The sequence below is a fragment of the Zingiber officinale genome, unplaced genomic scaffold (genome assembly GCF_018446385.1).
Source record: "Zingiber officinale cultivar Zhangliang unplaced genomic scaffold, Zo_v1.1 ctg100, whole genome shotgun sequence".
Lineage (NCBI taxonomy): Eukaryota > Viridiplantae > Streptophyta > Magnoliopsida > Zingiberales > Zingiberaceae > Zingiber > Zingiber officinale.
This window is the reverse complement of record NW_024589804.1, coordinates 118,134-136,245: the sequence shown is the minus strand read 5'-3', so window position 1 is coordinate 136,245 and position 18,112 is coordinate 118,134. Positions and strand designations below refer to the sequence as shown.

The 18,112-nt window shown below is 46.4% G+C and overlaps 1 protein-coding gene across 2 annotated transcripts; it reads left to right on the top strand.

The window, feature by feature from the left end:
• The first annotated feature begins 1,181 nt into the window (after positions 1–1,181).
• Positions 1,182–3,428, top strand: LOC122035747 (abscisic acid 8'-hydroxylase 3-like). Of its 2 annotated transcripts, none has more exons than XM_042594858.1 (8): positions 1,182–1,439; positions 1,522–1,843; positions 1,932–2,330; positions 2,411–2,512; positions 2,618–2,696; positions 2,770–2,876; positions 2,968–3,086; positions 3,169–3,428. In XM_042594858.1, exons 1-8 carry the CDS (start codon positions 1,228–1,230, stop codon positions 3,257–3,259), a joined length of 1,431 nt encoding a protein of 476 aa, XP_042450792.1. In that variant the 5' UTR covers positions 1,182–1,227; the 3' UTR covers positions 3,260–3,428. The 2 variants fall into 2 exon arrangements, with proteins under 2 accessions (XP_042450792.1, XP_042450791.1); XM_042594857.1 differs by having other exon boundaries at positions 1,920–2,330.
• Positions 3,429–18,112: the final 14,684 nt, after the last annotated feature.

The following is an 18,112-nucleotide window of genomic DNA, read 5'->3' as shown; positions in this document are numbered from 1 at the left end:
AAAGTTCAGGAGAGTCAACCCTTAAGTCCTGCCGAGCGGATAGGTCATCCAATAGCCCGGTCGGAAATCCCCCAGGCCGGACGGAAGACAGTTCGACCACGGGTCGGGTTTCCGACGCTCAAGGTAAAAGAACCATCGGTCCGAGTGGCAAGGCCGCTCGGAAGAATCGTAGACCAAGAAGGCACAATCTCATCCGAGCATGTGATCGTGGACTTTCCCGGTCGGTCCGATACACTCACATCCCAGTACGCCAGGAGAACCGAGTGGTCGTCCCGACCGGACCATTAGATGACAAAACCCAGAAGGAGACAAAAGGAGTAACTAACGATATCAGCCTCGAGACACCGACCGCCGACAAACAGCACGGTCGCCAGCCGAGCCGTACAGAGGATCGTACGGTGGGAGCTTCCACTGTCATGCCAGAGATACGCTTGGACGATTGCGGAATGGCGTCAGACATGCTTTTCTGACATCCACATTTGAAGTATATTTGGAGAAGCGTGTACATCTCGAAAAACGTGTGCGTGCCTCTCTGGGGTCTTATATAAAGACCCCCAGACTTCATCGGAGGTATGTGATTTTCATTACTGTAGCTACAGTAGCGTTACTCTGCCTCTTCTCCACTTCCTGACTTGAGCGTCGAAGGGTTGTCGCCGAGAACCCCTTCCCGGCTCGACTTCTTTGCAGGTTCGTCGGAGATCCACATCACCCGTAGAAGAAAGCAGAGAGCGTCACGCCCTCAGTGTCCATCGACTCAGCGCTCGGACAGAATCAGTCATTTATTAACTTTGACCCGACTCGAAGGCTTAATATCATCCACTCTCACTAACCAACCGATTAAAACTAGAAATCTTTGTAAAATCCCGTTGCTTACGAAGCAAAACAGATTAAATTAAACGAGCATTTTCATACGAACGAACGGCGATTTACTGTTCCCCAAATTAAATTACTATTAAAACGGCAAGATACTGACTTCCCACTCAATCAGTATCTGATGTAAACAAATCCATTTTCTCGAAAGGAAAACAAAAAAGTAATCCATCTGAGAAATCAACATCGATCCTTTCTAAACTCTGACGGAGCAGTCCATGCTTGAAAAAAAAAAGAAAGAAAACTTCATTGATCGATATTAACAAGTCTAAGAAACACAAGCTTGCTATATGATGTGATATGCACACCTTCTTCTCGAACTCAAAGTGATCTAGTTAGTTTTTTACAGAGGAAGTTATGGATCTGGATGGCATACACATCCTCACTTTGTTTTCGGTACTCGTGTTTTCTGTTCTAGCAATTTGGTTTCGCTCATGGAAATCCCAATTGGAGCTGAGGAACATCCCTGGAAAGTTGGGATGGCCTTTGATAGGAGAGACAGTCGCCTTTGTTTCAGATTTCTCCAGCCCTTCCGGCATTTACAGCTTCATCAAGAAGCGACAGCGCAGGTTTGTGATTGTGGAAATCTGTGTGTGTGTTTTTTTCATTTTCATCGATCGATCAATCGATCCAAACTGTTTGAATGCTCAGCTATGGGAGGGTGTTCAAGACGAGTGTGCTGGGGAGGTTCACAATCTTCATGACAGGGCGAGAGGCCAGCAGATTCCTCCTGTCCGGAAAAGATGGAGTGGTGAGCCTCAACCTGTCCTACGCCGGCAAGCAGGTGCTCGGGCCGTCGAGCCTTCTCACCACCGCCGGCGAGGATCACCGGCAGCTCCGCAGACTGATCGGAGAACCTCTGTCGGTCGAGTCCCTGAAGAAGAACGTGGAGTTCATCAATCACTGGGCCATTAATGCCTTGGAAGAGTGGCAATCAGGAAGGAGAGTCCTCGTGCTCGAAGAAGCTTCGGCTGTAAGATCATTAATGTCGAATTCCAAATTGCGCTTAATCTAATTGCGTGTTTAATTTGAATTAACGAGCTGATCAGTTCACGCTCAAGGTGATCACCAACATGATCATGAGCTTGGCGCCGACCGGGGAAGAACAAGAGAAGTTTCGCGCCAATTTCAAACTCATCTCAGCTACCTTCGCGTCCCTACCTTTCAAGATCCCCGGAACGGCATTCCACCGCGGGATCCAGGCTCGGAACAGGATGTACGAGATGCTGGATCGAATGATCGCGAAGCGGAGGAGCGGCGAAGAAGTGCAGGATGATTTCTTGCAATCTCTTCTGAGAAAGCACAGCGGAGACGATGAGGACTCGGAGAAGCTGTCTGATGCGCAGCTGAAGGACAACATTTTGACTCTGCTCGTCGCAGGCCATGACACCACCACAGCAGCCCTCACTTGGTTCATCAAGTTCTTGGGAGACAACCCGGATGTCCTGCAAAACCTCAGAGTAATAAAATTAACATCATCTCCATCATCGATTCTTCCAAAGCAAATTGCCAAAAAAAAACAGTTCGATATAATTTTCAGGAAGAACATTTGCAGATTCAGAATGCAAGAAGAAGCAGCAGCAGCAGCAACTCAGATCATGTCACTTGGTCTGAAGTCAATAGCATGGCATATACCAACAAGGTGAGAAGAATTAATATATTTACTCAAATTCTAGTTCTTGATAAGTTGATATGTGACAAAAAGATTTAATTTTTGTTTTTTTTTTTTTGTTCTTGAGTTGATCAGGTGATCAGTGAAACGCTGAGGAAAGCCACCATCTTACCTTGGTTCTCGAGAAAGGCAGCTGAGGATTTCACCATTGATGGTGATTTATTTGTAAATAAATTACTACTTAAGTTGCTCTTTTTATGTATAATTTGTCTCTCATTCTCTCTCAGGGTATGAAATAAAGAAGGACTGGGCAGTGAACTTGGACGTAGTCTCCATGCACCATGATCCGAGTGTCTTCCCTGACCCTGAGAAATTTGATCCTTCCAGATTTGACGTGACTAAATTAATTACATGTTCTAATGATTTTTCTAATTGAGTTTAAGGTGATAATTAACTTATGGTGCTTCATTTGGGAGCTACTGCAGATGCCATTGAAGCCCTACAGCTTCCTGGGGTTTGGCCACGGGCCAAGAATGTGCCCAGGAATGCATTTGGCCAAGCTGGAGATCTGCATATTTATGCACCACTTCCTCTGCAGATACAAGTAAACATAATTATTAAATGAGATTAATAAAGAAGCTAGAAACTTGATGGTGATTGATATATATCTTTGTTTATTGTTGCAGGTGGGAATCGTTGGATGAAGATGAGAGTTTGAATCCAACTCTGGTTCGCATGCCCAAGAACAAGTATCCAATCGCAGTAGAACAGCTCTGATACATATCCAATCGAAGCATATGAACTCTCGGCACAAAAATTGGGGGGAAAAACAATGGAAAATTGAGGTTTTAGTTTCATTGTTTTTCTTTGTATTACTCTATTAATGATGATTAATGAATGGTGAATAAGTGCAGTCTTGTCTGGGCTCTTTATTGAGTGGGGCACTGCCACAGCTTTTTCACGCACGTGCTCAGCAGCCATTTTAGAATGCTATTATTATCTTCCTAACTTCCATCCGATTTTGTTAATAGTCCGTCGTTTGGCACCAACAAAGTGATACAGGGTGGAAAAAAAAGGGATCTTTTTGTCATCTAGGGACAGTGCGATGATTAAAATATAAGATGTTATCATATAAAATATTGGGGTCAAAATTCAGCGTGACTGAGTATAACCTTCCTAATGTCTTGACCATTTACACTAATGGTTAGTAGTCATCCGTGATTTACCTCCTCCGTGTTGGCTTAGAGATGGGTTGGCGGGGGCGCTGGGGCTAGCGAATCGTCTTTTTACCACATGGTGGAAAAAAGAAAAAAAAAACGAATACGCTTACTCTGAATGTTTCCGTCAATCTGTCTCAGAGTTAACACGGATGAGGTAAATCACAGACGATTATTAACCTTTGAAATAATGACTAACACATAAGAGAGGTATTTATCTAGATTTTATCAATCAAATAATACATACCAGTGGCTCCCGAAATTAAATCCACTATAAAAAATAAAAATAAAAAATAATCGGGTGCACTAAACTCTCACTATAAAGGATCTCGAGAACAAATTTTATTCTACGTAATTTTACCTTAATTTTTACAAGAAATTATTTTTATATAAAATTAAATTCACTCGTCCATAAAAATAAATGGATTAATAAATAGATCATTTATAATTATGATTATGATTCAATTGTGATCCGATGATAATTATAAATGATTTATTCCTTAATTTATTCTTTTTTAACCAGAGAATTTGATCTCCTTACACCTTCGATCTCCTTACCCCGAAGGTGGTTGATGGAATTCATACAAATAATACCACGGTTCAATTAACGTTATTAATTAGCAGTAAGGCGGCACACAGTAAAACCAATTGACAAGTCAAATTCAAATTCTCTGAGACACGGTACAAAACAGCCTACAGTTTGTTATAAAACCATTTAATATAATTAGCCTATGCGCGCGGCTCAATACTGTGGGGGCGGATTAGGGAGATAGCAATTAGGCACGAGCTGTAAATAAATTGACGTTTGTGAGAAAATTTAATATTTAATTTGATAATAATTTATTTATATTTCTTCAATATAATTAAATGAATAAGTTTAAATAATTTGTTTAATTATAAGAATAAGTTTAAATATGTGTGTGTTTGGTTTATCAAGATTTGTGAATAATATTTATGAATATATTCGTGAATAATATTTGTGAATATATTTTGAATCATCTTCATCGATAAAATTCTTATCAATTTACTAAATAAATAAAAAAACTTAAAATGAGCAAATAAATATGTATGATCAAATTCAGTAATTAATTAAAAAAAACTTAAAATGTAAATGATTGAAATTATCAAATAAGTTTGAATTTAGAGTTTAATAATATCTAAATTAATCAAACTCAAGTTAAACTTATGCTTATAAAAATAATTTTTATTGAACCACGTAGGAAAATTTTTAAAATTATCAATCACGTGAATTAATTTCAAAATTATCAAAATATGTACCCACTTTCTATTTTATCCCTTGTCTAAAAATCAGTCGATTGATGAAAATAAATTAGTCGAATCAATTAATAATCAATTGATTGGCTTTTAACACCAATTGAATTGAATTCTTTTTTACTAAAGTTTCTAGCAAATCAGTTGATTAATAATGAAAATCAATCAAATCAATTTGCTTCAGTATAAAAGTCTATTTTAGGTAAAATCGGTTGATGGATCAAATAATATCATATTGACATAAAACTAATTTCTATGCATTCATCTAGTTATCCTAATTATATTCATGCCCTCAAATATTAATTTAACTTAATATATTGATAGTAATGATTTTTTGAACATGAATAAAAATTAGTCGAATTGATTTTTAAAAAATCACTACTTTCATTATATCGAGTCAAATTCATATTTGAGGGATTGATATAATCAAAAGAACTAGGCGAACACATATCTATGCCCTTAAACATCAATTTATCTCAATATATTAAGAGAAGTGATTTTTTTTAAATATGAATTATATTTTTCGAACACATTCATATTTAAAACGTTAATGCTTTCTGATCCGGCGATAAAAATGGGGGACCCACAGATGGGGTCCCGTCCGAGCGGAACCAGAGATTACCTAGCTAAAGGGTTGGGTCTCCGACGCCAAAGCAGGAGAACCGGAGCCGAGTGGCCGAGCGGAGGTGTCCGCTCGGCCGAGGACATAATGGCCGAGCGGAGGTGTCTGCTCGGCCGGAATCGAGGCGAGGGAACAGTGGTTAGCCGAGCGGGCTATTCGCTCGGCTCAGGATATGGCATGTCAGCAGAGGCATGATGATTAGACCTGACGCAAGATGGCACTATTAAAGGCCCCACCATCACGTCACGGAAAGGTTGATACAGTAGCAGTATAGTCTTATGGATGCCCTTCTGACAGGCCCACACCTAGGCATGGTCGAAAGCAGGTGATCGCTTCGATTGGTGTGCCCAGGCTCCTTCGAGAGGTCTATATAAGGCTTCCACTTCTTCAACCGGAGGTATGCAAATCTACATTTCCTAAGCCACTTTCTTATTCCTTCGCCTAACTTGAGCGTCGGAGGGTCGTCGCCGGGACACCCCCCGGCTCGGTTTTGTTGCAGGATCGCCGGAGCATCGTGCAGTTAGTCGGAGATCCACATCAGCAGCAGGGGAGCGCCACGTGCCCAGCGTCCGTTGGTTCAGCATTCGGACAGGATCAATTTGGCGCCGTCTGTGGGAAAACTCCTACATCCGAACGGGAACAATGGACGATGCTGGATGACAACACACGGTGACGCTTTCCACGGAGGAACTCGACGCTCTGGTCGAAATTAGGGCCGCCAAGCTTGTGGAGCAAAAACAGAAAGCAACAGCCGAGCGGCCGGAGCAGCAAGCAACGTCTGCGTCTGGTGGCCGAGCAGAAGCACCGCAGGCCACCGTTGCATTTCATCGGGCTCTATTCCGCACCCCTGAGGCCGTACCAGCTCATAGAGATAGGGGATCTTTTTCGGATGAAATGCCTAGACGAGATGATAGAAAGGGGAAAGCCCCCCGAGCGGACGCATCACCCGAGAGGATTAATCGCCAGTTTTCAGAGGCTATTCTGCGAGATCCTCTGCCGAAGCACTACGTGCCCCCGACGATCGGCGAGTATAATGGGACAACCGACCCGGATGATCATCTGGGTAAGTTTGATAACACAGCTACACTCCATCAATACACAGATGGAGTAAAATGCCGAGTTTTTCTTACCACTCTCTCGGGATCGACTCAACGATGGTTTCGGAGGCTGCCGGACGGATCTATCACCAGCTTCAAAGACTTCCGAACGGCCTTCCTCCACCACTTTGCAAGCAGTCGGCGATATCAAAAAACCAGCGTTAGTCTGTTCGCCATCAAGCAAGAAGCCCGTGAATCGCTCCGAGCTTACATCCAGCGATTCAACAAAGTGGCGATGGATATTCCAACGGCCACATCGGAGACCATGATGAATGCCTTCACACAAGGCCTAGTGGATGGGGGCTTCTTCCGATCGCTCATCCGAAAGCCGCCCCGAGATTATGATCACATGCTACACCGGGCCAACGAATACATCAACGTGGAGGAAGCGCAAGCCGCCCGGAAAAAGGAAACTCTAACCGAGCGGGCACCTACTCATGCTGAGCGGAAACAGCACGCCGCTCATCAGCCGCCCAGAGGACCGAGGGCCGAAGCAAGCCGATCCCCCCACGCCAGATCACACGTACAAGAGGTAGCCGCGCCGACGAGCTCCGTCGTTAAAGATCGAGAGCCTCGCCGACCGGCTATAAATATCCGCGCCGACGAGCTCCGTCGTTAAAGATCGAGAGCCTCGCCGACCGGCTATAAATATCCGCGCCGACGAGCTCCGTCGTTAAAGATCGAGAGCCTCGCCGACCGGCTATAAATATCCGCGCCGACGAGCTCCGTCGTTAAAGATCGAGAGCCGCGCCGACCGGCTATAAATATCCGCGCCGACGAGCTCCGTCGTTAAAGATCGAGAGCCGCGCCGACCGGCTATAAATATCCGCGCCGACGAGCTCCGTCGTTAAAGATCGAGAGCCGCGCCGACCGGCTATAAATATCCGTGCCGACGAGCGCCGTCGTTAAAGATCGAGAGCCGCGCCGTCCGGCTATAAACATCCGCGCCGACGAGCTCCGTCGTTAAAGATCGAGAGCCGCGCCGACCGGCTATAAATATCCGCGCCGACGAGCTCCGTCGTTAAAGATCGAGAGCCGCGCCGACGAGCTCCGTCGTTAAAGATCGAGAGCCGCGCCGACCGGCTATAAATATCCGAGTGGAAGACCGACGAGCTCCGTCGTTAAAGATCGAGAGCCGTGCCGACCGACTATAAATATCCGCACCGACGAGCTCCGTCGTTAAAGATCGAGAGTCGCGCCGACCGGCTATAAATATCCGCGCCGACGAGCCCCGTCGTTAAAGATCGAGAACCGCGCCAACCGGCTATAAACCCTCCGAGCGGAAGACCGTCTAACCCAGACGTTAAACCGTAGAGACGAGCCGGCGTCTATAAATCCCCGAGCAGAAGACCGACGAGCTCCGTCGTTAAAAATCGAGAGTCGGTCCGGCGACTATAAATACCCCGGGCGGACGAACGAATAGCAGAGAATAAGAAACCGCGGAAACCACAAGTATTAAAACATTTAGGCCCGCTCGGGCGTTGGTCCTTCGATACTTGGCGTTTGTTGACTTCACACAGGCCAGATACGTGCAGAGCGAGTAGGCCCTCCCGCTCGGACTTTGTTTAAGGGGTTAAGCTGATTGGCCGCGTGACGGAGAACACTTAGAGCATGACTAACTCTAAGCATAAACGTTAAGCAAACAGAAGAATATTATGGATAATGATCAGGAAGACGCAAGCAAAGACATAATTGCATTAAAGGGAAAGCATGCCGAACGGCAAGTACAAAAAGTTACGCTGAGCGTAAGAAATGCAAAAACAAGAAAGGGACGAGGAACACTCTTCACTCGGGGTCTTCGAAGTTGAAGAAAGCGTCCGGGATATCGTCAATCATAGCCACCAGATCAGAAGAGGGAATGCTCAGGTCAGCAGGAAGGTGCCTCCCCTTCTTCAAGTACGCCATGGTGACCTTGACCGCCTCGGCGAAAGTTGAGGAGACGTTGCCACCGAATTTTGTGCCGAACCGCTCCGAGCGGAGGTATTCTTGGCGCGCTGCTGCTAGGCGACTCGGCTCTCCCTCCTTATATTTTCTGAGCGCCGCCCGGGAGGCAATTAGCGAGTCTTGGAGAACTTTCTGGTCCACCTCCGCTTTAGTGCGTTCAGCTGAGCGCCCATCCCGTTCGGCAGTTAGTTGGGCTTCCAGCTCCTTAGATCGCTGATCTAGGGCTCGGACTTCAACTTTCATCTTGTCCATATCAGCGATCGCCCGCTTCTTCCGGCTACTGGCGCGCTTCACGTCTTCGTCGCGCTTCTTCACCAAGCCTTCAAGTCGAGCCACCTCTGTAGCCAGGTCGGTGGACTTCTTCTGTTCGGCCTCGCGGGCTTGTTTCTCCCGCTCGGCCGATGGACCCCCCGAGACTTGGAGTTTTTCCATAAGATCCTCCAGCTCGGCCAGCCGATGGCTAGTGGCGATTTGCTCAGCCCAATGCTGTAAGGGAAATAATAAAATCAGGAACCGACCTACCTGAATGGCCTGCTGCATGTGGTTATCGCCGAGCTGCTTGGGCGTCATGAGGGCCACCCGAATCTGGGCATCCTCGAAAAGTTTGGCGAGCGGACCCGTCAAGGTTATTTCATGAACGGGGCTTGATGGCCGATCGGCAGACAATAAATATTCCTCCGATGGGAATCGAAGGGTAGTCTTGATGGTCGGGTGGCCGGCCGGCACTTCCTCAGCCGCAGTCGCCTGGCCCGAGGACTCCCCTATGGTTGAAGTTTCGCCCAACCGTCGTAAGCGACGACGAGTCCGTGGAGGAGAGCCAGAGGGCTGTGCGGTGGGCGAGGCCACGGGGGTCCTGATCTGCGACGGCGTGCGATCTGGAGAAGTGATCTCGATCGACGCCTGTGGTTCGCCCTCTTGGGTCGGCGGAAGGCTGGAGTCTCTTCGACGTTTCCGCCGAACTTCCAGTGGTGAATCCCCGGCCTGGGGGACTCCCAGCTCGGCTGGAGCAGAGGAAACAGGATCCGCCTCAACCTCCGTTGAAGCGGATGGGGCAACTTTTGTTTGAGGGGCGGACTGCGCCCCCCCCCCCTCTCCTGCATCTGCCGGGCGGCTGGGGATGAGACCCCGCTCGGCGAGTTCTTTTTTGGTAGCCGCCTCAATTTCCACGGCCTTCAATTTCAGATGATCGGTAGCCTTGGAGCGCCACATGACTTTAGCTGCAGTGGAAGAAATTAAAACCAGTTAGACAAAAAAGGCGAAGGGAGTAAAGAGTCCTTACCCATGCGGTAGGGGAGATTGACCCGAACGGGAGATAATCCAAAAATGTACAACACCCCCTTGAGAAGCAACTGGTCGATCTTGTACCGCTGACCGGACAAGAAATTTACCGCATGAAGGTAGGCCGGATTGCTTCTGAATTTGCCGAGCTCCGGCTGGGTCGGCACAGCGGTCTGCCATTTGGTTCGGAATGTTGGCCGCTCGGGAAGTCGTATATAGAAGAAGAATTCCTTCCAGTGCTTGTTGGAGGTCGGCATGTTCTCAAAAAGTTTGAAGCCTATTCTACTTTGGAAAATAAAAGTACCCAACTCGGATTGTTTGGGGTAGAAGAAGTAGTGGAATATTTTGGGGTCAAGTGGGATACTGTGCAACCTAAAGAGGACGACCACCCCGCTCAGTAGCCTAAAGTAATTCGGCACAAGTTGGTCGAGCGGGATGCGGAAATAATTACAAACTTCTAAAATAAATGGATGGGTAGGAAACCTAAGGCCACCCTGGAATTGGTCCAGAAAAAAACAAATGGTACCGATCGGCGGGTTATGGGGCCGGTCGGTCGGGTCGGCTATAACTATTTCATGGTCGTTCGGGATCCCGTAGGTCCTAACAACGCGCCGGGCGTGCTCCTCATCGAACCTACTCTCCATACTCGTATACCATGGACCGTGAACATGGGTAGCAGGTTCGGAAGAGCTCGCCATCTCAAAGAGACAAAAGGACAGCAAGAAATCGAAGGAATAGGAACGAAAGAGAGGTAAAATGAGTAGGGAAGACCTAGTAAGCGAAAAAAGAAGGCTCACTGAGAAGTGTTAGGATCCTTCGTACGGCTAGAGAGGGGGGGTGTGAATAGCCGACCCCAATCTTTCGCGTTTCTTTCTACAAACTAGGGTTAGCGCAGCGGAAAATACAACAAAGAAACGAAAGAGAAGAAAACCAAACCTTAACACAAGGATGTAACGAGGTTCGGAGATTAGAGCTCCTACTCCTCGGCGTGTCCGTAAGGTGGACGAGCCCTGTCAATCCGTCGGTGGATGAATCCCCGGAAACCCGGCTAATAAATACTCCTTATGGGTGGAGAAACCTCGCCACAGTCTCTTGTTGTCGACTGGAACCTTGATGAAGCAGCAGCTTCTCAGATCCAGCAGCTAGAACACCAGCAGGAAACTCACGCAGAGCTTCAGCAGCGATGAGAGCTCAGCAAAGCTCAAGAGCACACCAGCAGCTCAATAGCAGAAGAGAAGAGGAAGGAGAGAAAATGCAGCAGCAGCCCTCGACCCCTTTATACCTGCGAAGAAGACAGCGAAGAAACTAGCCGTTGCGTCGCAACGGCTAGAACCCTGATTGGTCTGTGGACCGATCAGGGAAGAAGCCTTTGCTTCTGTTCCGTCCCTGATCGGTCCATGGACCGATCAGGGAACCTCCTGATCGGTCGTGGGGACCGATCAGGCCGATCGATCCCAGCTCTCCCAGCTCTCTGTGAGAGACTTGATCGCACTCGTCTCCTGATCGGTCGTGGTGACCGATCAGGCATACACCTGATCGGTCCCTGGACCGATCAGTCCCTGGACCGATCAGGAGCTTCTTTCTTCGCTTCTAATCGTTGCCTAATCGGTCTGTGGACCGATCAGGAACTCCACAGTATGCTACTGAGTGGAATCTGATCGGTCACCAGACCGATCAGGAAACACTGAGTATCACTGGATCGGTCTGCAGACTGATCCAACTCCTAGGTTTAGATTGCCCTCTCTAACCTAGTTCGGAGAACGAGCTACCGAGCCCTCTCCGACTCCATATGCCAAGCTTTACTCACTTGGACTTCTCAACACCAGATGTCCGATCACCCTTGATCCATCTGGATTTTCCCTTGCCCGGCTTCACTCACCAGGACTTTCCACCTGGCTTCACTCACCAGGATTTCCACACTGCCTAACATCCCAGTTAGGACTTTCTCACTGCCTGGCTTCACTTACCAGGACTTTTCAACTGCCTAACATCCCAGTTAGGACTTTCCCACTGCCTGGCTTCACTCACCAGGACTTTCCAACTGCCTAACATCCCAGTTAGGACTTTCCCACTGCCTGGCTTCACTCACCAGGACTTTCCAACTGCCTAACATCCCAGTTAGGACTTTCCCTCGTGCCAAGCTCCCTGCTTGGACTTCTCCGTGCCAAGTCTCCATACTTGGACTTTTCCAGTGCCAAGTCTCCATACTTGGACTTTTCCAGTGCCAAATCTCCATACTTGGACTTTTCTAGTGCCAAGTCTCCATACTTGGACTTTTCGCGTGCCAAGCTCCCTGCTTGGACTTTTCCAGTGCCAAGTCTCCATACTTGGACTTTTCCAGTGCCAAGCTCCCTGCTTAGACTTTTCCGTTGCCAAGTCTCCATACTTGGACTTTTCGCGTGCCAAGCTCCCTGCTTGGACTTTTCCCGAATCAGGTCAACCAGGTCAACCTTGACCTAAGGTTGCACCTACAATCTCCCAAACACCTATTCTTGTCAAACATCAAGAATACAACTCTCTCACGAGTGTCAAACATCAACATGCAACTCAACTAGGTCAACCTTGACCTAAGGTTGCACCGACAATCTTCCCAAGTCAAACATCAAAATACAACTCGAGTCAAGTCACCTCGAGTCGGGTCAACCAGGTCAACCTTGACCTAAGGTTGCACCAACAATCTCCCCCTTTTTGATGTTTGACAAAACCCATAATCAAGTTAGGTTAACCCGATAACCTAACTTAGGTTTTCCAACCATCTTCCAATGTCCAATGTTCTTTCCTTGAACATTCTCTGGACATTCTCCCCTTAGGTTAACCCGATAACCTAACTTAGGTTCTCCAATAATTCTCCCCCTTTTTGACACACATCAAAAAGAATTTCAATGTTCTTTTCTTGAACATTCCTTGACATTCTTTCCCTAGCTTAGGTTAACCCGATAACCTAACTTGGGTTCTCCAATAATTTCTCCAATGAACACTCTCCCCTTTTTGACACACATCAAAAAGGAAAAAGAGGGTATCAAGGTCAAGAGTTTCTTCCTAATGAAAGTCCCATATCACTCAAGTCTTTAAGAGTAAAAACTCCCCCTAAAAGTCAACTCCCCCTTGACTAATAGGTAAAACTCCCCCTAAAGGTCAACTCCCCCTTGACCATTGCACCAACAATGTCTTGGAGAGTTCCAAACCTTTAGAAATCCAAAACACCAATTCCCAGCTGAAATTTCAGACAAACAGTCGGAAAATCAGCATTTGGCACGACCTGATCGGTCAGCAGACCGATCAGGATCCCATTGGATCGGTCCCCAGACCGATCCACATTCACTGGGATCGGACTGCCTCACTGCCTCTTACTGGATCGGTCTCCGGACCGATCCACACCTCCCTGGATCGGTCCAGTGACCGATCCAAGCTCCCTTATCAGAATTCCTGAATTTCTTTTACCCGAAATTCAGAAACTCATAAACAATTCCAGAAAATTTCAAAAATTATGAAACTTTGAGGATACACTCCTCATAACATATACTATCGAGAAAAAAAATAGTTTTCTATGAAAATAACTTCCATTTTTCAATCTTGATACAAAGTTCAAAAACTTTGAAATAGTTCAAGTTTAGCTCAACTTTGTATCACTTTGGTCAATGATGAATGCTATCACTAGGAAAGCTTCATCAAGGTTTTCCAAATCAATTTCAAAATGATTTTAAACCTTTTAATTTATGACCATAATCTTAGGGCTAAATGTACATGACTTGTACACTAGCTTTCCCTATGATCTTCCATTTCTTGAATTAGGCTCATCTAGGTACAAAAACTATGCACCTTGATCCTAACTCATGATCCTAATATCTCACATACATCTAAAGTGTATCAAACACATCCAAGTCAATGTTGATGTGAGATATGGGTTTAGGTATCTTAGACTAAGGTCTCATGCATTTTCTAAACACAAATTTGATCTCAATATCAAAATGTGTTTTTCATCCTTAAATCAATTTCATTGATTATTAATGCAAGAGATGATGACATGGCATAAAATGATATCATAAGTAAAAACATGTGCCAATGTCATGATGTCATGGCATAAAGTTTGAAAACTTAAATAAACATGACATATAGATAACCTAAGCATTATCATGACATTTCAAATGATAATAAAATAAATATGATGTCATGGCATGGCATATGGCAACCAATCATGGCAAGTTAGCACAAATAAAATACCTAAATTCCCTATCTAAGCATCCTTAGCCTTTGCTAACTTAAAATCTAACCCTAGATTGCCCATATATCCCTAAGAGAAAACCAAAATCTCAATTATGGTATTTCTCTAGGTTTTCTTAAATTGTGCCAAATAAGATTAAAAATGAAATTTCCAATCTTTAGGCACATTTAACTCTTCAAAGGAGTAAATGATAATTCCATTTCATTTTCAAAAGTTCTCAAAACCTTGAAAATGCTCCTTGAGTGTCAATTTCCTCAAAGTTGGGTTAACTACCCTTCTTATTGGAGTTGACACTCTCTAACCCATTTATGGGGTAGAGAAGATGCTCCTAGGAACCCAATACCTATTTGAGCTCATTGGGTTCACTAAATATTCACTAGGGATGACTTCCCTAGCAACCCTCCTAATGACCCTCTTAGGCTTTGAAGCCTTTGTCATTTGGGTCTCGTCAAGGTCAACTATAGGGGTGACTCCCCTTGTAACCTTGGTAATGGTCTTCCTAGCCATAGGTTTTGTTCCATAATCGAATGGAACATTGTGGTAAGTGGGCTTGACCATTTGGGACTTAGGTTTGTGACCCAAACCTTTCTTGTCCTTGGACTTGAGTTTTTGACTCTTAAACCCTAGAGATGACTTCTCCATGTTTTTAAGAGCCTTTTCTAAATTATCAAGTCTTGACCTCAAGACTTGATTTTCTCTCTCTAATACCTCAAGTTTTAATTTGTCATTTTCTCTTGAGATATTCCTAGACATGTGTCTAGTCTTCTTGGGATTTCTACCTAGGTTTTCCTTAACTTTAGAAGCGTTAATCCTAGGGTTGGTATTTCTAGTGTTATCCTTACCTAGGCTAACATGTTTAGCTCCTAAGCACATGTATTGGTTCCTAAAGTTAACATGCTTATCATTATTAACAATTGCAACAAAACTACTAGCATGAGTTTTATTAGAATTGCAATAATGAACCTTAGAGGTTACCTTAGGGTTTGCCTTAGCTCCCCCTATCGTTGTGCCCGGTCTCTTGCCCTTGTGAGGTTGCCTCCCCCTCGGACAATGGCTCCTATAGTGTCCCCTTTGCTTGCATTGGAAGCACACGATGTGCTCCTTGCCCTTGCGTTTCGGGACTCCGGCTTCCTTGACCTTTGGCGCCGGTGGAGTCTTTCTTATCCTCTTTGGACACTTACTCTTGTAATGTCCATGTTCCCTACACTCAAAACACATAATGTGTAATTTAATTGAACTTAAATTGCTTGAGTTACCTAGGGTTGAGGGTGGAGATGAGCTTTCTTCTTCAACCCTTCCGGAGGTGGAAACTTCTTCTTCTTGCTCCGAACTTGAACAAGAGGAACTCTCCTCCTCTTCTTCCTTGGATGTTGAGTAGCCCTCAACTCTCAATTCGCTCCCTCCATGATGTGAGCTACTTGGCTCACTAGGCTCCTCTTCATGGCTTGAAGTGGAGCTCTCCTCATGAAACTTGGCCAAGTTGTTCCACAATTCCTTGGCGTTGTTGTACCTATCTATCTTGCACAAAACATTATTAGGTAACGCAAATTCAATAATTTTTGTTACCTCGTCATTGATTTCGGATTGTCGGATTTGTTCTTTCGTCCACTCCTTCTTCTTGATAGGTTTTCCTTCCTCATCCATCGGAGGGGAAAACCCTTCTTGTACACAAAACCAATTTAACATATTAGTCCTAAGAAAATACATCATCCTTACCCTCCAATACGTGAAGTTGTCGTGAGACTCGTAGAAGGGTTGAATCGTGATATCTTCTCCATAGAGATCCATCTCTAGCCCGTGCTCCCCCGGGTGTTGATCCGTCGAAGAGCGGCCTCGCTCTGATACCACTTGTTAGGATCCTTCGTACGGCTAGAGAGGGGGGGTGTGAATAGCCGACCCCAATCTTTCGCGTTTCTTTCTACAAACTAGGGTTAGCGCAGCGGAAAATACAACAAAGAAACGAAAGAGAAGAAAACCAAACCTTAACACAAGGATGTAACGAGGTTCGGAGATTAGGGCTCCTACTCCTCGGCGTGTCCGTAAGGTGGACGAGCCCTGTCAATCCGTCGGTGGATGAATCCCCGGAAACCCGGCTAATAAATACTCCTTATGGGTGGAGAAACCTCGCCACAGTCTCTTGTTGTCGACTGGAACCTTGATGAAGCAGCAGCTTCTCAGATCCAGCAGCTAGAACACCAGCAGGAAACTCACGCAGAGCTTCAGCAGCGATGAGAGCTCAGCAAAGCTCAAGAGCACACCAGCAGCTCAGTAGCAGAAGAGAAGAGGAAGGAGAGAAAATGCAGCAGCAGCCCTCGACCCCTTTATACCTGCGAAGAAGACAGCGAAGAAACTAGCCGTTGCGTCGCAACGGCTAGTGCCAGAAGCCTTTGCTTCTGTTCCGTCCCTGATCGGTCCATGGACCGATCAGGGAACCTCCTGATCGGTCGTGGGGACCGATCAGGCCCTGTGCTGATCGGTCCCCAGACCGATCCCAGCTCTCCCAGCTCTCTGTGAGAGACCTGATCGCACTCGTCTCCTGATCGGTCGTGGTGACCGATCAGGCATACACTTGATCGGTCCCTGGACCGATCAGTCCCTGGACCGATCAGGAGCTTCTTTCTTCGCTTCTAATCGTTGCCTGATCGGTCTGTGGACCGATCAGGAACTCCACAGTATGCTACTGAGTGGAATCTGATCGGTCACCAGACCGATCAGGAAACACTGAGTATCACTGGATCGGTCTGCAGACCGATCCAACTCCTAGGTTTAGATTGCCCTCTCTAACCTAGTTCGGAGAACGAGCTACCGAGCCCTCTCCGACTCCATATGCCAAGCTTTACTCACTTGGACTTCTCAACACCAGATGTCCGATCACCCTTGATCCATCTGGATTTTCCCTTGCCCACTCACCAGGACTTTCCACCGGCTTCACTCACCAGGATTTCCACACCGCCTAACATCCCAGTTAGGACTTTCTCACCGCCTGGCTCCAGGACTTTTCAACCGCCTAACATCCCGCTTAGGACTTTCCCAGTCTCGTCACTCACCAGGACTTTCCAACCGCCTAACATCCCAGTTAGGACTTTCCCACCGCCCCACAGACTTTCCAACCGCCTAACATCCCACTTAGGACTTTCCCTCGTGCCAAGCTCCTGCTTGACTTCTCCGTCAAGTCTCCATACTTGGACTTTTCCAGCAAGTCTCCATACTTGGACTTTTCCAGTGCCAAGTCTCCATACTTGGACTTTTCGCGTGCCAAGCTCCCTGCTTGGACTTTTCTAGTGCCAAGTCTCCATACTTGGACTTTTCCAGTGCCAAGCTCCCTGCTTAGACTTTTCCGTTGCCAAGTCTCCATACTTGGACTTTTCGCGTGCCAAGCTCCCTGCTTGGACTTTTCTTGAATCAGGTCAACCAGGTCAACCTTGACCTAAGGTTGCACCTACAATCTCCCAAACACCTATTCTTGTCAAACATCAAGAATACAACTCTCTCACGAGTGTCAAACATCAACATGCAACTCAACTAGGTCAACCTTGACCTAAGGTTGCACCGACAATCTTCCCAAGTCAAACATCAAAATACAACTCGAGTCAAGTCACCTCGAGTCGGGTCAACCAGGTCAACCTTGACCTAAGGTTGCACCAACAAGAAGGAGACGGGCGGAAAAGATCACCGATGAGATGGTAGCCGTCGAAAAACAGGAACTGGATCGCCGGAGGCCGCAGCAGCAGAAGAGTCCGGAGGACAAAACACGAGCAAACGTGCGACAGAGGAGGGAGACTGAGGCTTTATATGGCCGAGGCCGATCGGCCTCCACCGTCCGATCCAGGTCACGAGAAACAAGGACGCCATCGGGCCGTCCATTTCAAACGGTGACGTCCCATCATAAGTAACGCTGCTGCCACGCAATGGTCGACGCGTGGCACTGAGCTATCTGGCGCATTTAATGTGCACCATACCACGCACGCGCAGCCTTAA

Excerpts from the sequence above, each read along its gene's own strand:
- LOC122035747 (XM_042594857.1), top strand. The coding sequence starts at position 1,228 with ATGGATCTGGATGGCATACACATCCTCACTTTGTTTTCGGTACTCGTG. Across the intron at positions 2,697-2,769 it reads TGAGGATTTCACCATTGATG|GGTATGAAATAAAGAAGGAC; the intron begins GTGATTTATTTG and ends ATTCTCTCTCAG. Across the intron at positions 2,877-2,967 it reads TTGATCCTTCCAGATTTGAC|ATGCCATTGAAGCCCTACAG; the intron begins GTGACTAAATTA and ends GAGCTACTGCAG.